Source organism: Microcaecilia unicolor, chromosome 5 (assembly GCF_901765095.1).
Source record: "Microcaecilia unicolor chromosome 5, aMicUni1.1, whole genome shotgun sequence".
Lineage (NCBI taxonomy): Eukaryota > Metazoa > Chordata > Amphibia > Gymnophiona > Siphonopidae > Microcaecilia > Microcaecilia unicolor.
In genome coordinates this window covers 322,291,975-322,314,827 of record NC_044035.1, presented here as the reverse complement: position 1 = coordinate 322,314,827, position 22,853 = coordinate 322,291,975, and the positions used below count along the sequence as shown (strand labels likewise).

General features: G+C 41.7%; 1 protein-coding gene across 1 annotated transcript in view; it reads left to right on the top strand.

Moving 5' to 3' along the window:
* The window catches only part of PEPD (peptidase D), a 422,604-nt gene extending 401,926 nt beyond the window's left edge, over positions 1 to 20,678 (top strand). Inside the window, exon 15 of the mRNA XM_030204435.1 lies at positions 18,776 to 20,678. Within this exon, the coding sequence (XP_030060295.1) occupies positions 18,776 to 18,793 (18 nt within the window). The 3' untranslated portion in view covers positions 18,794 to 20,678. The remainder of the gene's footprint in view (positions 1 to 18,775) is intronic.
* Positions 20,679 to 22,853: the final 2,175 nt, after the last annotated feature.

Below are 22,853 nucleotides of genomic sequence, written 5' to 3'. Positions count from 1 at the left end.
GACTTTATAGTCAAAGGTTTTTAAATTAAATCATAATTGACATTTATTTTTTTCTTTTGAGTGGGATCTGTATTATATTTTTAAAAAGAAAAGAAAAATCAAATACATAATTTTCATCACACTGATTTATATGATCAGTCTTCATTCAACTAGTGAAAAATAGTGGTCTAAATAGTTTGACACGTGTATGAATGAAACTTTCCCAAAGGATCTCAGACATCGTATACGCTGAAGACTAGATTTACAGAAGAAGATGTAAGAGATCTACTTGTATCAGAAATGGTTTTCAAGGGTGACAATGTGGAGGAACTGTAAGAAATCTCCTTGAACCTGGAAGACATACTGAGCCAAATTGACAGGTTTAAAGAGTGATAAATCACCAAGACCGGATGGTATACACCCCAGGGTACTGAAAGAACTCTAAACATGAAATTGCTGATCTGTTGTTAGTGATCTGTAACCTATCATTAAAATTGTCCGTATTACCTGAAGATTGGAGGGTGACCAATGTAGCACCAATTTTTAAAAAGCATTCCAGGGATGATCTGGGAAATTACAAGCCATTAAGCCTGAGTTCAATGCCAGGGAAAATAGTGGAAAATATTATAAAGAATAAAGTTATGGAACACTTAAACATGGTTTAATATGACAGAGTCAGTATAGGTTCAGCCAAGGGAAGTCTTGCCTCACCAATTTGCTTCTTGTCTTTGAAGGTGTAAATAAACATTGATAAAGGTGAGCCAGTTGATGGTAGTGTATCTGGATTTTCAGAAAGCTTTTGACAAAGTTCCCCATGAGAGACTCCTGAGAAAATTAAAACGTCATGGGATAGGAGGCAATGTCCTTCTCTGGATTTAGAATTGGTCATTGGACAGAAAACAGAGTGTAGGGTTACATGGCCATTTTATTCGGTGGAGGAGGGTGAATAGTGGAGTGCCACAGTGATCTGTACTGGGACTGGTTCTATTTAACATATTTATAAATGATCTGGAAAATGGAACGATGAATGAGGTGATTAAATTTGCAGATGACACAAAATTATTCAAAGTGGTCAAAACGTGCAGATTGTGAAAAATTGCAGAAAGTCCTTATGAAACTAGAATACGTGGGAATCCAGATGGTAGATGAAATTTAATGTGGACAAATGCAAAGTGAGGCATTTTGGGAAGAATAATCCAAGTCATAGTTACCTGATGCTGAGGTCCACCTTAGGAGTCAGCACTCAAGAAGAACTAGATGTCATTGTAGACAATATGCCGAAACCTTCTGCCTAGTGTGCGCGGTGGCGGCCAAAAAAGCAAACTGGATGCTAGGATTTATTAGGAAAGGGATGCAACATAAGACCAAGAATATTATAATTCCTCTGTATCGCTCCATGATGCGATCTCACCTTGAGTATTACTTTCAATTCTGGTCGTCATATCTCAAAAAAGATATAGTGGAATTAGAAAAGGTTCAAAGAAGAGTGACTAAAATGATAATAGGGATAGAACTCCTTCTATATGAGGAAAGGCTAAAAGACGGGTAAGGGGGGGATATGATTGTGTTCTATTAAATCCTGAGCGGTATAGAATCGATTTTTCACTCTTTCAAAAAGTTCAAAGACCAGGTGACACCCAAAATTACATGGAAACAAATAGGAGGAAATATTTTTTTCACTCAAAGAATAATTAATCTCTGGAACTTACTGCCAGCGGATGTGGTGATAGTGATTAGCATATCTGGGTTTAAAACAGTTTTGGACAAGTTCCTGCAGGAAAAGTCCATAGTATGTTATTAAGATGGACATGGGAGAATCCACTGCTTGCCCCGGGATTGGTAACATGGAATGTTGCAACTAATTTGGTTTGTTCCAGGTACTTATAATCTGGATTGGCCATTGTTGGAAGTAGGATACTGGGCTAGATGGACCATTAGTCTGAACTAGTATGGCTATTCTTATGTTCTTGATGCTTTTCTTCAATTCTGTCTGAGGGGATTAAAGCTTAATTAATCACACTTGGCACGCAGAAGGCTTCTTGTGACTGACACAGTTCATACTGCTTGAACCAATCAAACAATGACATGTGCTCTCAAAATACCGCTCCCAGTCCCATGACAGATTTTGAGCAGGCAGAAAAACTGGGTAAAGAATTTGAGAAATACACCATAATTTAAAAATGTGTTATGATTTAGAGGACAAATTCATCAGATTGGTGGATATCACTAATGCCCACCATGTGAATGTTGAAGCAGTTATATGTGAGGGAAGCCTTCATTAACCTAGTGTTTTGTGATGATTAATGTGAATGGAATACTCAGAATTTCCATTTTCAGACTGCAGAAATGTTCAGACAGTAAGTTGCATGAAGACATATAGTACGGAATGTTGACCTTCACTGGCAAAATTAATGCCCTAACTTGGTGATTTATTTGAAGGTTATTTACTCACTGTAATTTTCCTTCTTCATTAGCAGATTGGTGACCTAAGCAGGTCATATGGGACTTTGTGCAGCATGTTGCAGAAACTGTTCAGATTGATTTGCCAGTAATGGTCATTCTGTATATCACTTTATCTTTTGCCTTTAGCCAATCCAAAGTTTTTTTGTTTTCTTTTCAATAAACCTTGCAGATTAGTTGATATCTCCTGTATAAACAAGATTTGCTGCAAAAGGGAAGATCCTGATGAATAGAGTAGATTTTCCCCATGGCATCCCTGCTCTGAGAGAAGTATTCCAGCCGTCAATATTAGTCTGACTGTTTCCTTATGAGGTTTATTTACTAAAGAGCACCAAAAACACAATTTCTGCATGGCAAAATTTACTCTGGAATCCTTAGGAAGTTAACAAAACTGCGATACCTAAGTATATCTAGTTAGTAAAACCCATGGTATCTTGTGTGGTGTGTATTCCTGAAGCTTACCATCTTTTAATAGGGCAAGAAAATCATCCATCTCTGTGGTGCCTCTTGATAGAAAAGTTAACATCCCTTGTCATAGCTCATCAGGTTTACCATTCAGGACCACCTCTTTCTTTTTAGTTTCTTTCTTTCGTACAAGCCATCCTGTTCCCTAAGATCATTAGAGCAGCAGACTATTGCAACTTGCTTCTCACAGGTCTCCCACTTAGCCATCTCTCTCCTCTTCAATATGTTCAAAATTCTGCTGCACAACTTATATTCTGCCAGTGTTGTTATGCTCATGTTAGCCCTCTCCTCAAGTCACTTCATTGGTTTCCTCTCCGTTTCCGCATACAGTTCAAACTCCTCTTATTGACCTATAAGTGCATTCACTCTGCAGCTCCTCAGTACCTCTCCACTCTCATCTCTCCCTACATTCCTCCCCGGGAACTCAGTTCACTGGGTAAATGTCTCTTATCTGCATCCTTCTCCTCCACCGCTAACTCCAGACTCCGTTCCTTTTATCTTGCTGCACCATATGCCTGAAATAGACTTCCTGAGCCGGTACATCGTGCTCCATCTCTGGTCGTCTTCAAATCTAAGCTAACAGCCCACCTTTTTGATGCTGCTTTTAACTCCTAACCCTTATTCACTTGTTCAGAACCCTTATTTTATCATCCTCACTTGAATATTCCCTTATCTGTTGTTTGTCCTATTTGTCTGTCCTAATTAGATTGTAAGCTCTGTCGAGCAGGGACTGTCTCTTCATGTTCAAGTGTACAGCACTGTGTACGTCTAGTAGCGCTATAGAAATGATAAGTAGTAGTAGTAGTAAAATCTTCTAGTAATTTTGTAGGGGTGTTCCTGGGTCACCTTTGTGGGCCTGAGTTCTACCTTATGTCCTTAACCATTTACTTGGACTGCATTCATAAATCTTGTTTAAGCATTCTGGCTTCTAAACTGTGAAACAATTTGCCACTTTAAACTTTCACTGAAACTTCACTTAAAACCTTTAAAAAAAGCAGTGAATACTTATTATTTTGCCCATGCCTTTCCAAATGCTGATACCCATGTGGCTCAATTAGTTCTTATTTATCCTTACTGCTTACTGTGTTCATTACTTCCTACCTGGCTATATTTGTTTCCTGTGTCTTTTTAATTTATATTACCTCCCCCCACCACCACCACCATTATGCCTTAGGAAACTGGACGTCTGGGCATCAAATGGCAGATAAAATTTAATGTGGACAAATGCAAAGTGATGCACATTGGGAAAAATAATCCAAATCATAGTTACCATGGGAGTCAGCATCCAAGATGAAGATCAAGGTGTCATTGTAGAAAATGTGCTGAAATCTTCTGCCCAGTGTGTGGCAGCAGTCAAAAAAAGCAAACAAGATGCTAGGAATTATTAGGAAAGGGATGGTAAATAAGATCAAGAATATTATAATGCCTCTGTATCACTCCTTGGTTTGACCTCACCTTGAGTACTGTGCTCAATTCTGGTCGCTGTATCTCCAAAAATATATATAGCGGTATTAGAAAAGGTTCAAAAAAGAGCGACCAAAATGATAAAGGGGATGGAACTCCTCTCATATGAGGAAAAGCTAAAGAGGTTAGGGCTCTTCAGCCTAGAAAAGAGACGGCTAAGGGGAGATATGATTGAGGTCTTCAAAATCCTGAATGGTGTAGAACAGGTAAAAGTGAATTGATATTTCATTCTTTCAAAAAGTACAAAGACCAGGGGACACTCGATGAAATTACATGGAAATAATTTTAAAACAAATAGGAGGAAATATTTTTTCACTCAACGAATAGTTAAGCTCTGGAACTCTTTGCTGGAGGATGTAGTAACAACGGTTAGTGTATCTGGGTTTTAAAAAAGGTTTGGACAAATTCCTGGAGGAAAAGTCCATAGTCTGCTATTGAGATGGACATGGGAGAACCCACTGCTTACCCAGGGATTGGTAGCATGGAATGTTGCTACTACCTTTGTTTCTGCCAGGCACCTCTGACCTGGATTGGCTAGATGGACCCAGTATGGCTATTCTTATGTTCTTATTTATAGTTTTAAATTATGGTTGATTAGAATTTTTTTTCATTCTGTAACCTAGGCCATAACACCCCCTATTCAGTTTATTGTGCACAGCTAAGATAAGCAATTCTATAGGCGGTATATAAAAAAAAAAAAAAAAAATATATATATATATATATATATATATATATATATATATATATATATATATATCAAATAAAGGTGAACTGTGAAATATAACCATAATTCTCCAAGAGCAAACAGGTGGGTGATGTCAGCCATGGAGCCCTGGAGTCACTACTTCCCATGATTCAACTCAGTGGGTTAGACTGGGTTAATGTAACATCTGTACACGCAAGGGACATAAGATTTCTTGATGAAATCAAGGACAGCTTCATGGAACAGCTAGTTCAGGAGCCGACAAGAGAAGGAAAAATACTAGACTTAGTCCTTAGTGGTGCTCATGATCTAGTGCAGGGGGTAACGGTACGAGGGCCGCTTGATAACAGTGATCATAATATGATCGGTTTTGATATTGGCATTGAAGGAAGTGAAACTAGGAAATCAAGTACGCTAGCGTTTAACTATAGAAAAGGTGATTACGACAAAATGAGAAAAATGGTGAAAAAAAGACTGAAAGGAGCAGCTCGCAGAGTAAAAAACTTGCGTCAGGCGTGGATGCTGTTTAAAAAACACCATCCTGGAGGTTCAGGACAAATATATTCCACGTATTAGAAAAAAGGGAAAAAAGACTAAACGTCAGCCGGCGTGGCTAAACAGTAAGATAAAGGAAGTCATTAGAGCCAAAAAACAATCCTTCAGAAAGTGGAGAAGAGAACCAACTGAAAGTAACAGGATAGATCATAAGGAATGCCAAGCCAAATGCAAAGCGGAGATAAGGAGGGCAAAAAAGGACTTTGAGAAGAAATTAGCGTTGGAAGCAAAATACATAGTAAAATATTTTTAGATACATTAAAAGCAGGAAACCGGCCAAAGAGTCAGTTGGGCCGCTGGACGAAAATGGTGTTAAAGGGGCGATCAGGGAGGACAAAGCCGTAGCGGAGAAATTAAATGAATTCTTTGCTTCGGTCTTCACCGAAGAGGATTTGGGGGGGGACACCGGTGCCGGAAAGAATATTTGAAGCGGGGAGTCGGAGAAACTAAACGAATTCTCTGTAACCTTGGAGGATGTAATGGGTCAGTTCAGCAAGCTGAAGAGTAGTAAATCACCGGGACCTGATGGTATTCATCCCAGAGTATTAATAGAACTAAAAAATGAACTTGCGGAGCTACTGTTAGAAATATGCAATCTGTCCCTAAAATCGAATGTAGTACCGGAAGACTGGAGGGTAGCCAATGTTACTCCGATTTTTAAGAAGGGTTCCAGAGGAGATCCGGGAAATTATAGACCGGTGAGTCTGACGTCGGTGCCGGGCAAGATGGTGGAGGCTATTATTAAGAATAAAATTGCAGAGCATATACAAAAACATGGACTGATGAGACAAAGTCAGCACGGATTTAGTGAAGGGAAGTCTTGCCTCACCAATCTAATGCATTTTTTTGAGGGGGTAAGCAAACATGTGGACAATGGGGAGCCGTGTTGATATTGTATATCTGATTTTCAGAAGGCGTTTGACAAAGTGCCGCACGAAAGACTCCTGAAGAAATTGCAGAGTCATGGAATCGGAGGTAGGGTATTATTATGGATTAAGAACTGGTTGAAAGATAGGAAGCAGAGAGTAGGATTGCGTGGCCAGTATTCTCAGTGGAGGAGGGGTAGTTAGTGGGGTCCCGCAGGGGTCTGTGCTGGGTCCGTTGCTTTTTAATGTATTTATAAATGACCTAGAGATGGGAATAACTAGTGAGGTAATTAAATTCGCCGATGACACAAAATTATTCAGGGTCGTCAAGTCGCAGGAGGAATGTGAACGATTACAGGAGGACCTTGCGAGACTGGGAGATTGGGCGTGCAAGTGGCAGATGAAGTTCAATGTTGACAAGTGCAAAGTGATGCATGTGGGTAAGAGGAACCCGAATTATAGCTACGTCTTGCAAGGTTCCGCGTTAGGAGTTACGGATCAAGAAAGGGATCTGGGTGTCGTCGTCGATGATACGCTGAAACCTTCTGCTCAGTGTGCTGCTGCGGCTAGGAAAGGCGAATAGAATGTTGGGTGTTATTAGGAAGGGTATGGAGTCCAGGTGTGCGGATGTTATAATGCCGTTGTATCGCTCCATGGTGCGACCGCACCTGGAGTATTGTGTTCAGTACTGGTCTCCGTATCTCAAAAAAGATATAGTAGAATTGGAAAAGGTACAGCGAAGGGCGACGAAAATGATAGTGGGGATGGGACGACTTTCCTATGAAGAGAGGCTGAGAAGGCTAGGGCTTTTTAGCTTGGAGAAGAGACGGCTGAGGGGAGATATGATAGAAGTGTATAAAATAATGAGTGGAATGGATCGGGTGAATGTGAAGCGACTGTTCACGCTATCCAAAAATACTAGGACTAGAGGGCATGAGTTGAAGCTACAGTGTGGTAAATTTAAAACGAATCGGAGAAAATTTTTCTTCACCCAACGTGTAATTAGACTCTGGAATTCGTTGCCGGAGAACGTGGTACGGGCGGTTAGCTTGACGGAGTTTAAAAAGGGGTTAGATAGATTCCTAAAGGACAAGTCCATAGACCGCTATTAAATGGACTTGGAAAAATTCCGCATTTTTAGGTATAACTTGTCTGGAATGTTTTTACGTTTGGGGAGCGTGCCAGGTGCCCCTTGACCTGGATTGGCCACTGTCGGTGACAGGATGCTGGGCTAGATGGACCTTTGGTCTTTCCCAGTATGGCACTACTTATGTACTTATGTACTTATGATTTGGCTTTACTCTCTAGACCTCAAAGAGGCATCAAACCTATTCTTCCTGCACGCAAGAAATTTCCTCCATTTTCATTGTGGAACTCTTCACTGTCAATGCAAGAACTTACCATTTGGCTTAGCCCCGGCTCCTCGAGTCTTCACAAAGTGTCTGATAGAAGTAGCTGCAACACTTCGTAAATGGTACATACACATCTTCCCCTACTTGGACGACTGGTTAATCAAGGCAGCCTTTCAAGAATCGGCAAGTGCCTCCATACACTCCACCATATGGCTCCTGAAACTCTTTGGATTTGTGGTCAGTTACCCCAAATCACATCTTCAAACAGTTCAGACCTTAGAGTACATAGGGGCTCTCATCGATACTACTCAGGGCACACTACATCTTGCCTCTCAGGTGTTGAATGCCACCCAAGTATCTGCTCTACAGATGCTCCGCCTACTTGGTAACATGGCTTTTTAACAGTCCATGTAACACCATTGGCTCCTCTTCATTTCTAAATTCCTCAGTGGACACTTTCCTCTCAGTAGTTTCAAGCCATGGGATTATCAACTCTTATTCAGACCACTCCACAGCTATGCCACTTTCTGCAGTCGTGGATGGTGTCTCAATCGTATCCAGGGCCTTTCATTCTATTCCCTTCCATATCACAAAGTCCTCACCACAGATGCCTCCATGACAGGTTGGGGAGCGCACCTAGACAGTCTCCACATATGGGGTTCTTGGTCCCCATGGGAGAAAAGACATATCAACCTTCTGGAATTGCAAGCTGTTTGGAATACTCTCAAAACCTTCCAGAACCGTATTCTTGATCAGGTAATACTAGTTTGCACGGACAACCAGGTGGTGGTGTATTACCTGAACAAACATGGAGGAACAGGATCTTACCCTCTCTGTCGCCAAGCTGTCCAGATATGAACATGAACAGCTTATCGAAACATCTTTATAAGAGTTGTTTACCTAGCTGGCAAACAGAATGCTATAGCAGACAAACTGAGCAGGGTCTTTCAACCTCACAAATGTTCCCTCGGCACTTCTGTAGTTCACTGAATATTCCAGCAGTGAGGGACCCCAGCGATAGATCTCTTCGCTTCTCCTCGGAACAACAAGCTTCCCCACTTTTGTTCCCGTCGGTATGCTGCCATCCATACAGCCACAGACAACTTCTTACTTCACAGGGGAACAGACTTCCTATGTGCTTTTGCTCCCACTACTTCTAATAGAGAAAACTCTTCTCAAACTGTGTTAAGACCAAAGAACCATGATTCTAATAGTTCCCTGCTGGCCACATCAAATATGTTTCCGTCTTCTCTTAGGATTATCAGCCAAGTAATCATTGAAGTTGGATCCTTTTCGAGCACTAATAACATAGAACAAATGGTCCCTTCTTCATATAGACCCTCACTCTCTAGCCCTGATGGCTTGTTTCTTGACAACGTAGATTTACATTCCTTAAACCTTCCTGATGCAGTTTCTATGAAACTCCTAGCCTCTAGGTAACCTTCTACACAAAAATGTTGCTGCCTAAAGTGAAAAGGATTTTCTTTCTTGTGTGCAGCCAAAGCATTCGAGCCTACCATAAACTCTCCATCTACTCTTATAGAGTAACTGCTTCACCTCTCGGATTCTGTCCCCAAAACTAGCTCAGTGAGAGTACATTTGAGTGCTATCAGTGCTTTTCATTCTAAAGTTGATGATGAACAGTTTCAGTTCATCCCTTAATAGTTAGATTCATAAAAGTTTTGTTTCATATCAAACCTCCTATCAAACTGCCTGGTGTGGGATCTGAATTTCATCCTAATAGCTCTTATGAAACTTCCATTTGAACCACTTTGTTCTTATTCTCTGAAATTCCTCACATATAAGATAATGTTCTTAATAGCTCGCTCTTCTGCCAGAAAAGTCAACGAGCTTCAAGTCCTTTTGGCAGATCCTACCATGACAGGGTTGTACTCTATCACATTGCGAAGGAATTTGGAGTGGGTTCAGAGTTCCAACTCAATCAATCCATTGTACTACCCATCTTCTTCCCTAAGCCACACTGTAATCCTGAAGAAGCAACACTGCATACCTTGGACTGCAGGCATGCTCTAGTGTACTATCTAGAACATGCAAAACCTCATCAGAGGTCCTCCTACCTTTTTGTGTCCTTCAACCCTAACAGATTAGGGATAACCTTGACCAAACATACAGTCAGCCAGCCAGGTTGAGATTGTATCTCCTACATGTATGCTGAGGCTGGGCTAACCTTTCATGACTGGGTCACCACTCACAACGTGAGAGCCATGACGGTGGCAACGTAGTCTTCTAACCACACCTTCACTGCTCACTACTGTCTGGAGCAGCTTTCCAGATGGGATAGCCGGGTTGGACAAGCAGTCCTGCAGAATTTTTTTACTACTTAAAAGCCAACTCCAACTTCCAGTCCTTTTTTTCCCACCAGCCTCACTATCTTTTTAATTGCAGAAACTGATTTATGTTAACTTTCTTTGAATCCCCTTATTTTCTTACTCCTATTAATCTGTCTTATCTATCTATATGTTCCATCTTTGTTTATACTCTAGGCTGTCTATAAAAATGTTTTATTACATATTGTGTTGACATTATAATGTTGTTTGAATATTTTTACTGCTGTAATTGTCTGTTGCTTATGTTTGACTTACTCTTGCTGTACACCACCTTGAGTGAATTCCTTCGAAAAGGTGGTAAATAAATCCAAATAAATAAAATATTGTGAGCCTGGTAGCCAGTGAGTCCCACATGTGAGAATATTATGCCTGCTTGTCTTCGGATAAAGCTAAGTTACTTATCTGTAGCAGATGTTCTTCAAGGACAGCAGGCATATATTCTCACATCCTCCCATTTCCCCTTGGAGTTATCGTCTTAGCTTTAGTACTGTACTGCAGGTCCGATGCTTGAGCGTCGAGCAGGAAGACCCCCACACATGTGCACTGGGGGGGCACTACCTCAAAGATTTAAAGTGACATTGCACTTGGCAGTGTCCGCACCAGGCTCCCTGGTTGACATCACCCACATGTGAGAATATTATGCCTGCTATCCTCGGAGAACGCCTGCTACAGGTAAGTAACGTAGCTTTTCTGTCAGTTTACCCCTAGTATTTTGTAAAGTCAAAAAAGCTAAATGGGTTGTAAACGAAACGGCTGAGGGGGAATATGGTTTAGGTCTATAAAATCCTGAGTAGTGTAGAAACAGGTAAAATGGAATTGATTTTTTCACTGTTTTTTCAAAAAGTACAAAGACCAGGGGACACTCAAATTACACGGAAATACTTTTAAAAACAAATACGAATATTTTTTCACGCAAATAATAGTAAGCTCTGGAACTCGCTGCCAGAGGGATGTGATAATAGCGGTTAGCATATCTGGATTTAAAAAGGGTTGGACAGGTTTCTGCAGGAAAAAGTCCATAGCCTGTTATTGAGATGGACATGGGGGAAGCTATTGCTTGCTCTGTGATTGGTAGCATGGAATGTTGCTACTAATTTGAGCTCTTGCCAGGTACTTCTGACCTGGATTGGCACTTTTGGAAGCAGGATACTGAACTAGATGGACCATTGGTCTGACTCAGTATGGCTATTCTTATGTTCTCCAAACTTAAGTGGCCTGTTATAAAATTATTCTCCACATGTTATATACTGCTCATCTGTTAAACAGTTTTATTGAGGGGGGAGTGTTTCTGAGCAATATCTATTCACTTTAGTACCTCCCAGTGTTTGAAATGTTTTGCTTCTTTTGTAAGAATAGCTATAGGAAGGGAAGCTCCACACTTTCTTGTCAGTGTGCCTTAGGCATATTACTACTACTACTACTTAACATTTCTAAAGCGCTACCAGGGTTACGCAGCGCTGTACAATTTAACAAAGAAGGACAGTCCCTGGTCAAAGGAGCTTACAATCTAAAGAACAAAAAGTGCAGTCAAACAAATTGGGGCAGTCTAGTGTCCAGGTTTTTGTAGACTTAGCTTTTTGTTATCCTCTGATTATTATCCTGCTTCCTTCTTCCCCTTCACCTCGTGCCACATACTGGCAGCTTCAGGAGAGGTTCGTCATTCGTGGAGAATGATTCACTGCCATATATACATCCTCCTCCCAAACCATAAGAATTTTTTTTAAAGACACTTCCTACAACCCTGAGAGGGAAACATGTGTGCAGCAGTGCAGTAAATTTGAGGTTTCTGTCTTCAACATATCTATTAAACTGGAAGCTTTTTGCAACACCAGTTCATATATTTGGCTTTTGTTATGTTGTATAGTGTGCTGGTTGGACACAGAATATGTTTTTTACTATGTGCTGTCCCTCAGTTTCAGAAATTGGTCGTCATTCCTCTGATTTGCATCTTTTGGTATATAAAAGAGAACAGCAAAGTTACACGAAGATCAACCCTTGCATTGCCAGTCTGACAGGTTACCTTGGGTAGTCTGAGCCCTGTCCTGTTGACCTGACACACCAGACTGCAGAGTTCTATTGCTATTGACTGTAGCTTCCAGTAGTAGGCACAGAGTTAGCACTGACTAAACCATATGGAGGATGGGCCGACAGATGACAGATCACCAGTTGCAGGCAGACTGTTGGTGAAAGTGTGCTATAATTATTTGTTACATCTAGGTGCTGTAGCAGAGATAAGAAAAGGGAGTTTTCTAGAGTGGTTTTAGACTCTAAGCTAGTCAGATATTTCAGTGGGCCATCGAGAGTCCTTTAGGTGTTTGAATCACTGGATTGTGTAGCTTCCACAACTGTTAAATTTTCTTCATTGTTTTCCCTTCTCCAGGAAAAGCTGAATGTATTTCCCTAACCTATTTTTTATTTATTTATTTATTGTATTTATATCCTGCTTTATCTCAAAGCGGGTTACAGTAACATACATAATTCAAAAACTTATATTACAATACAATAACATAAAACCATTAAATTTAAAATCTAACATTTTGCTGCTAGCCTTGAAAAAAAGTCAGGGAGGGGCTCTACAGGTAGCTGAGAGAAATGTCCCTACTGTTGAAGGTGACATACTGAAAAGAAGGGAAACAGGTTTGAGGAGAGCAAAAAAAAAATCTTGTATTGCTTATCTAAAAAAGGAAACATGGTCAGCTGAAAACAAGCTCTGCCTTCTGAGCAGCCTTTCCCTTCAGATAGTGGTATGGAAAGTGGTGAATTTAAATTGTCAGTTCCTGATCTTAAAGCATTAACTCCTTACACATACAATTAATGCTTTAAGATCAGATGTTTGTTATATGTATAGTGTTCCTTCATTTTTTTTCTTTTGCAATTCACCTAGAATCAATAGTGATGGGCAGAATAAAATATTGAGGGTAATATTCAGCCCACGGTGGTCAGCGGTTTTTAAGCCACTGACAGCCAAGGGCAGAACTCAGCGGAGGAGTAGCCTAATGGTTAGTCCAGTGAGCTGAGATCCTGTGGATCTGGGTTAGATTCTCACTGTGGCTCCTTGTGACACTGGGTGAGTCACCCAAACCTCCATTGCCCCAGGTACCGGAAAAAAAAAACCCCACCTTAGATTGTGAACCCATTAGGGACAGAGGAAGTACTTTAGCTTAGCTCGAGTTATCTGCAGCAGGGCCCATAGGAATAAAGTGGGCCCTGCTCAGATTACTCGAACTAAGCTTTAGTAAAAGACCCCCTTAATGTGTACAGCATTGCTTATGTCTAGTAGCGCTATAGAAATGGTTAGTAGTAGTAGTGGTATATTAAATGCCAGGTCGTGTTCGGGCTCCGATATTGAATATCCAGGTATGTGCAGGCACCCAGAAGTTAACAAGGTACCAGCCAATATTCAGGCTAGCTCAACAGATACAGTCAGGTCAGATTCTTTTGCTGTTCTAACTTTATCCACTTACTTAGCTGGTTAGTGGACTGAATATCGCCTCTAACCAGCTCCACCCACGGAATCGTCCCTGCACTAACTGAACGATGCAGAGGCAGTTAGCACTGATATTCAGTGGCGCTGTCTGGTGAAGCGCCGTTGAATAGCAGCAAGTAAGCAGGCACAACACTTTAACTGAGCAGGAAGCTCTCCTGCCCTGTTAAATCGCTTTGAATATTGACCCCATTTTATTTAGATTAGATTTGTCTCGTGCATTTCAAGACAAACTACATTCAGGTACAGTAGTAGTTAAAAGTATAAGCTTGACCACTTTGACCAGCAAATATGGCCTAATATGTAAGGGGATAGTTTTACGAAAGTTTAGTAAAGTTTTGCACTTTCTGCACACTAAATGCAAAAATTAGCATACGTGTGCTAAATGCTGGGGGCCGTTTCCAGCATATCACCATGGAGTTACTGTCACAGAAAAGTTTCTTTACCACGCATTAATGTATTTGCAGTTAGCATTGGGTTACTTTTATCGCATCCTAATCAGGAGGTGGAGTGTACACCCAAGCTAAGTGACAGCAGTGATAAAGTACTGTGCGCTAGCTGTAGTGCACAGTCCTGGCCATTTCCTGCCCTTAACAAGTTAGCACATGAATTAGCATGCACTGTCATGCCAGCGTGGTAACAATTACCATGCATGCTAATTCACTTGCTGACTGCTTAGGGCAGGGGGCGCTCAATGTTTGTCCTCCAGGTCCACAACCCAGTCGGGTTTTCAGGATTTCCCCAACGAAAATGCATGAAATCTATCGCCTGTATTGTACGCAGATAGATCTCAAGCATATTCATTGTGGAAATTCTGAAAACCCAACTGGGTTGCAGACCATGAGGACTTACATTGGGCACCCATGGAATTAAGGTGTTTTAATTAACAGGCCCCTAAGGCTTTTATCTCATTCTTTTCCTACGAGAAAATCTCTGCTAAATTCAGCCCTGTATGTATTACATAAAATAGAAATTATGCCCAGCCATAGTGTATAAAGAGGCTTACGTCTGTCTAAATCCAAGCAATTCTAATCTCTCCTCGGCGGATAAAAGTGAAGGTGGGCAAATTAATTCTACTGTTTAGTTCTTATCTTGATGCTGATTAAAGAATGCCTTGGTAAAGGGATAAGTAGCCAATCGTGGTTATGCTAAATGACTCATTGTATTTGAGCAAACTAACCTAGCAAGGAGTACAAATGGTTTTATTTTTAGTCACAAATGTGAAGCAGTCTGAAAAGATTAAAAGTACCGGTAACTGCAAGCTTGGAGTTTGCCAATCTGTGCATTCAGTTGGTGATGAACTGCTTTTAGTGCAGCTCTGTGGCTTGCTTGAATTGGTCTGATAAGATTAGAAAAAATTACAGCGTAGGCAAATTTGCTGGTAAAAGTAGGTGACGGAGATTAGAGCCTTGAAAGTGATCCAGGTGAGCAAGGGCTGTGTGCTGACTGCTGACGCCCCTCTGAGTTAGGATATTTAGAATAGAAGCTCTGTCAGGTTGATGCTTTTGGAGGAGTGATACAAAACCCAGAAACAGTATTTCCCATAATCAACAAAAGCGCAATATGAGGAAATCCATCTTTGACAGCAGATCTGAGGTGATTCAGATTGCCATATTAAATATCTTTGAAATGTCAGTTCTGCTCGGTTGCATCGTTAACATATAACACTGCTGACCAGAAACTTGTACGCCCACAGTGATCTGAAATAAATTTTTGTATACTGTCCAGACTACCACTGAACCCACTAATATCACAAGTCAATATTCTACTTTAAGTAACTGACCAACAAAAATTGTAATCTTTATGAAGTCTCTGAGATTTTAAATCTATTAGGGAGTTATATTTATTTCAGGTCCTCCTAATTCCAGTAGCAAAAAAATGTAGGTCAATTGATAGGAAAATCTGAGCTACATCTGAAAAGGTAGGCCACCACAGGTGGCAATGTGAATATTGTAAACCGCTTTGCCAATTACTCGAAAGGCGGTAGATTAAAAATAATAAACCATAAAAACGTATCCTGCAGCTCTCTAAGCTAGAGAGTGGCTTAGCTGTCTTAGATTTCAAAAACTACTATATAGCACCTCAATAGAGAGCAGTTTATGACTGGCATAGAAATCCAGACAAGCTTTGGATTCAGATAGAACGAGCGAAGGGTAGGGGGTTGGACCTCCATTGCTTAGTGTGGGAAACGAGATGTAGGGAGAGCTGCAGTAAAAACCTTACCCCATTTCTGCATCGCACTTTGACCCTCTGGTATAAGTTCAGAGTATTTTCAGGGGTTTGATAAACAGCCTCCCTTCTTACACCTATTAGAGTCTATGAGGACTTTACCCTGGGGCAGAGCTCCGGACTGTTTAACGCCTAGTAGGACAAGGGACTCAAAAGGATAAGGCAGCCCTTTCTTAAAGGAGAAATTATGGATTATAACACTTTGGAAGAAGTATATCATCTTGGCCCCAGGGATTATTATGGGTATTTGCAACTCAGACATTATAAACAAACTGAACATATTGATCTGGATATTTATTTATTACATTTGTATCCCGCGCTTTCCCATTCAAAGCAGGCTCAATGCGGCTTACATAGTAATAGGAATACAGAATATTGTTAGGGTAAAAATTAAGTATACCAGAATAATAGGAGAGATGAGTAGATAGGGATAGGCAATGGAGGGGAGCAGAGTGGGAGATATAGTCTGGATCAATGTTGTTATCATATGGGTGTGTGATAGGTAGATGGGTTCATAAGATTAATCAGGGACATGTGGATAGGCTTGCTTGAATAAATGGGTTTTTAGTGCTTTCCGAAAGGGTAGGTAGTCATGGATAGATCTGGGGAGGGCATTCCAGAGTTGGCTGCCTAGGAAGGAGAAGTTAGATCCATAATAGGTTTTGTATTTGTCAAATGCTTTATGAGGCCTTAAGTTCAGGTTGTTTGGGAGTAAGGAGATGATATCAAACCTGTACCTCTTCCTGATAAAACCTGTGACCGGTAAGCCTACCCATATACGAGCTTAGAAGACTATCTCTGTAGCAGCCAATTGAGTGGAAAATGGATAGAAACTGTTATGTAGGTGACACCTTACACCCATTCAACTTCAAAAAATATACCAAACTACCTTGGTTGAGTGCGGGGCAAAAAGTTCATATCTCCATATGTGGTGGGACTGTGAAAAGAAGAGTTTTGGGATAATTGAGTTTGGTTACATTGCACTCCAAAGCTCACTGTTTTGCACAGCAGGCCACTAGACATGAGGCATGATGACTAGAGGCTTTTAAAATATCTGTTAGTAGCTGCTCACTGCAAAATTGCTATGTGTTGGAAGGGGGATCAACGGCCTCTATATCGTAATGTTCATGATAGAATTAGAAAGTTTTACGTATTAAATAGCTTGGCAGCTGTCTCAAAGGACAAGCTGAAAGGGTACTGCTGGTCTAAATTTTGGTCATGGAACCAGAAAGTGTAACTTTATGGTTCACATTAGAACGGTGCTCCCATTAATGGCCATAACTATGGTTCCATATGAAAGATTGCCTACGTTTGTGCAGGAAAGCATATGCAGTCGTGTATATTTTTGGGTATTTTGTTTGATTTGTGTATACTCTTACAAGATAATCGATGTCTGGAATTTGGCATGGGGGTGAAGGAGGGATGTGACTATTTGAGAAATGTCCGGCTCTTTTTTCCAAGAGTTTTGGAACTAAGTTTGCATTTATTTATTGTATAATATTCAATAAAAAGTTAATTAGGAAACAAAATCTGTTAGGGGGTCATTTACTAACAATTAGTACACACTATGTATCGCAGGGCCCATAGGAATGAAGTGGGCCCTGGGGCAGACAGCATTCCTTAATTGTTAGTAAATGGCCCCCTTCATTGTTTTTTTAAAGCAGTTCCTACCTTTATGGTAATAAGTTTACAGTTTTCAGTGTGTTGGTTTTTATGTTTGCTTACATTTGTAATCATCTCCTATAAAAACAACATCAAACATGATGTATATGTGATATGTTTTATACTGGTAGCAGGTGTGTGTGTGTGTGTTTCTGTGTCTCTGCTTAGACTTAGGGGGGGCATTAATGCTATGAGACCTATTTACTAATAACTGGTGTTATCAGTAAAATAACATGCCTTAAGTTAACGGTAGCCTATGTTGATAACTCCCCCCACCCTTTAAAGGGCAGATCTCTAACTGGTTAGATGCAGTTACATAAGCTTTGTGCACATAAGTGCATAGAAAAGTGCCACTTAGGCACATACGTGCAGTAGTCATGTATTCTATAAGTGAGTGCCATAGTGCATAACTGCCAGGAGCAGAGCATGGAGGGGGTATGGGCATGTCTCCAACATATGTGCACAACTTACTGAATATTCTAAGCTCCACACTTTGAAGGGTGCACTTACACTCCTATTTGCACCTGCCATTGACCGAACATAAATGCAGTGTGTCAGTTCAGATTTACACTAGTATTATGTAATGACGTCTTGGTGCACAGATGGCGTTATAGAATTGGCATTTGGCATGCGGCATCAACATGCTGACTCAAGGCGCCAAGCTCCTTAGTGTTTGCTGTCTCAGGGGCTCTTTTAAAACACTATAGTAGTAAATGGGCTGAGAGCTCCCTAAAAGTTGGACTTTCCTGCATTCTAATCCCGTTTCTAGCGCAGCCATAAATTCACCCATTGTCAATTATTTTTCTGCATTGACAATGTTATTCAGTTAGTGTGTGTGCTCTTAGCAGCATGCTAATTAAATAGTGATTCCATGCCCATTCTCCGCTTCTGATGCACCTGCTCAAAATTAAAAGATATATATAAATATATATATATATATATATATATATATATATATATATATATATTATATATACCGTGCAATTAGCACATGCAAATGGGCAAAACACTTTACTCTGCATCCTGGGTTAGGCCATTTTTCCTGCATTAAGCGTGTATTAGCTTTTAACGCAGTTTAGTAAAAACGCTCCTCAGTTCCTTACCCACAACAGTAAGAAATTCTGTTGCTTTAACATCCTTTGAGCATTTTGCCAGCATTTAGGTAGGTAAACCTAATGTACTGATACTCTCTTTCTGTTTATGGGCAGGTCCGTATTGAGGGATGACATCGCGGTGACTGCCAGTGGCATGAGTTGCTAACATGCGTCCCTCGCACTGTGGCGGAAATGAAGCTTTCATGGCAGAAGGCCACCAAGTCATTTGATCATTTCAGCGGCCAGAAGGCAAAGAAAGGGGCGCAGTGATAGGAGAACCTCGCTGCACGATTCATTAGGTGGTGGTGGCGACCATATTTGATATTCATGATTTGTTATTTTACTGCAATCGTAGGGCTAAATTTAGTAAAGAATGTTGCCATGTTAACATGCACTAATGCTGTTAATGTGCATTATTAAGAAATAGGGCCCAGAAGGACCTACAGTACGTAGCACATGTTAATTCATGTTAGTACATGATAACATGGCAGTGCCTTTTACTAAATCAAGGGTTTTCTTTTAAATTTTTAGAGTAGTCTTCTCCTTCTGTGGGGGGGGGGGGGGGTTGGAAATGTCCAATTCATGTGCACTTCTCTCTAATTAAAGGAGGAACAAAAGTATGATTTGTTTTTTGGACAATTTAAAAAATGTATAATTGAAAAAAAATAATTTGCACAAGCAGACTGGAATGCTAGACACTGAATCTTGCCTTGTTATTGGGCAAGAATAGAGACCTAATCTAGGAACACAGAATACCGTTGTTGTGTGGTGGAGAGGGGGGGGGAATCCAACCTACCTGCCTTTCAAGTAAATCTGGCTGCTTCATTGTGCTGATTTGAAAGAAAGGGTAAAATCAGTTGGAATACAGAACAAATGGGATAGTGTATGCCTTGCATGACATCAGGTTGCATTGTAAGCTAATTTTCAAGCCTGTTAAAGTGGGCAGAAATCGGACTAATCAGTACCAGAGTCAGAATGAGCCGTGGAATGCCATCCAAATTGAGTTCTTGATGCCTCAGTTGTTTAAAATGCACATGTAGACAGACCAAGCATCAACAGTAAATAGTAGGGAGCGTTGTCTTAGAATATTCAGCCATCCAGACATATGCACTATGGGTGAGATTCAGTAAATGCACCTAAAATTGGGTGCTGAAAAAATTGGCGCTGGATGGTATATTATAGAGGGCTCTCCGGGATGGAACAGCACGTAGCACTGGGATCCACACTCGGCATTGGGCATGAGGATTTGCACAAACTAAAACTGGGGTTTAATCCCGGCTCACAAGATGGACACAGATCCACACTATTCTGTAACGCTGCTTGCATCTTAAGGGTACACCCCTGACCCACCACCATGTCCCTCCCATTCTTACGCCTCCCTTTGCAGATCCACATGGAAACACTTAGGCCCTCTTTTATCAAACCGTGCCAGCGATTCCCGACCCGGCACTATTCTGTAAAATGAGCACGTAAATTTGTTTCACATGGATCTGCTGTTTCGGCACCTTTCATCTATTAGAACGCTTTTCCTTGCTGTGAAAAGCAACCTAATGTTATGTGCCTTATAGAGAATCTGGTGTCTTAGAATAGTCAGCCGTCCAGAGGCATACACCATGGCGGATTTACGTGTGCCTTTATGATTCTGATTTGTCTGTTTAGACATCAGTCACCTCTCTGCAGAGTGATTTGTGTCAGCAATAAAATAATTGTAAATGTTGCTGGAACACAAATGACCATATATTGATTTTTAAAAAGTGTTAAAATATCTGCTATATTTTTATGCATTTTTGATTAATTTCAAATAAGATACGTATTTAATTCGACTGGCAATGTTCCCACCTTCCTGATAAAAACAAAATTAATGGAGAAATATATAACTGTAAATGGTACTGATATGATAATCAAGATTTGCAGCTGTGTTTCTTAATGGGGCTACTATTGCTGTTGCTTTCATTTACTATTTGCAGTGCATTTGGAGAAATTCACCCTTACTTGCCAATAAAACATTCAGTATGTATGTTTTAGTGGAGAAAATTCCTTTACTGGTAGTCTGATGAGTAAGAAATGGGGGAAACTTATGTGACAAGTCCCTAGCACGATCATAGAGAGAGAGGGTTTCGGGGCCAGATTCACTGTATTGGGTCCTAGGCAAACATATATTTGTGGGTCCCCCTACCATGCTCCCCCCACCCAGATCTTTATTCATTGCCCCTCCTACCCCATACACACACACACACTTCAGTTCTCCAGAAGTAGTGGGGAAAAGTGTGCTGCCTAGTTACGACTATGGAGGCAGTAATGGTTTGTGAGTGAGTATGAGGGCCAATTTTAGACATGGTGTGGCCCAGGACAGAAGTTAAGAAAGGGGTTCCTGATCCTCCCCCCCCCCCCCCCCCCCCCCAAATCTCCCCACCTGCATTGCTACTATGCGGTGCGGGCATCTCTTCCCCTTCTCCCCACGATAGACCATCTCCCTCCCTTCACTTCCTTCACATTGCGGTCTTCTTTAAAATTTTTATTTCCCTTCTCAGAGGAGCCCTGGCATGGCAACCACCTTCACAAGCTGCATCCAGCCATCCCAAAGCTTTCCCTCTCTGCTGTGATCCACCAGGCGGAAACGGGAAATTGCATTGGAGGGGGACAGATTGTGGCAGAGAAGGGAAAGCTTTAGGGCAGTCGCAGGCAGCTTGTGAGAATAGCTGCTATGCTGGGGCCCCTCTGAGAAGGGAAATACATTTTTAAAGAAGATTGGGAAGGGAGGAGGAGACAGACTGTGGTGGGGAGAAGGGAGGAGGAGACAGACTGTGGTGGGGAGAAGTGAAGAGATGCCTAGACCGCAGGGCCCCCTGGAGCTGTGGGGCCCAGGGCAACTGCCCTGTTTGCCGACCCCCCCCCCCTCCCCCCAGGGCTGCCAAGTTACTCAGTTCCAGAAGGGAGATTTTGGATCAGTCCTGGATCTCTGACAATTCTATCTTAGTGCATTATCAGGCTTATTTTCGAAAGTGAAGGGCGCCCATCTTCCGTCACAAATCGGGAGATGGGCGTCCTCTCAGAGTCGCCCAAATCAGCATAATCAAAAGCCGATTTTGGGCACCCTCAACTGCTTTCCGTCGCGGGGACGACCAAAGTTCAGGGGGATGTGTCGGCAACATAGCGAAGGCGGGACTAGGGTGTGCTTAAGAGATGGGCGTCCTCAGCCGATAATGGAAAAAAGAAGGGCATCCTTGACGAGCACTTGGCCGACTTTACTTGGTCCATTTTTTCTTGCGACCAAGCCTCAAAAGGTGGCCAAACTGACCAGATGACCACCGGAGGGAATCGGAGATGACCTCCCCTTACTCCCCCAGTGGTCACCAACTCCTCCCACCCTAAAAAAAAAAACATTTTGCCAGCCTCTATGCCAGCTTCAAATTCATACCCAGCTCCATGACAGCAGTATGCAGGTCCCTGGAGCAGTTTTAGTGGGTGCAGTGCACTTCAGGCAGGCGGACCCAGACCCATCCCCCCCCCCCCACTGTTACACTTGTGGTAAATGTGAGCCCTTCAAAAGCCCACCACAAACCCCCTTCACCCTAAGGGCTATGGTAGTGGTGTACAATTGTGGGGAGTGAGTTTTTAGGGGGTTTGGGGGGCTCAGCACACATGGTAAGGGAGCTATGCACTTGGGAGCAATTTCTGAAGTCCACTGCAGTGCCCCCTAGGGTGCCCAGTTGGTGTCCTGTCATGTGAGGGGGACCAGTGCACTATAAATGCTGGCTCCTCCCACGACCAATGGCTTGGATTTTGTCGTTTCTGAGATGGGCGTCCTCGGTTTCCATTATCGCCGAAAACCGGGGACACCATCTCTAAAGTCGACCGTAAATGTTGAGATTTGGGCGCCCCGACCGTATTATCGAAACAAAAGATGGACGCCCTATCTTGTTTTGATAATACGGGTTTCCCCGCCCCTTCACGGAGCCGTCCTGCGAGGACGGCCCCTGGAAAACTTGAGCGCCCTGTTTGATTATGCCCCTCCAAGAGTCCTAAACTGGCTGGTTTCAAGTGGTAGAATCCCATGGTGTAATGAATAAATTAATTTGGATCATGGGCCTGAGCCCAAAGTAGGCGGACATGAAATTTTCTCTCCACCCTCTGTGCTCCCCAAACAAACTACAGAGCTGCATGGGAACAGGGATTGCAGGAAACCCATGGG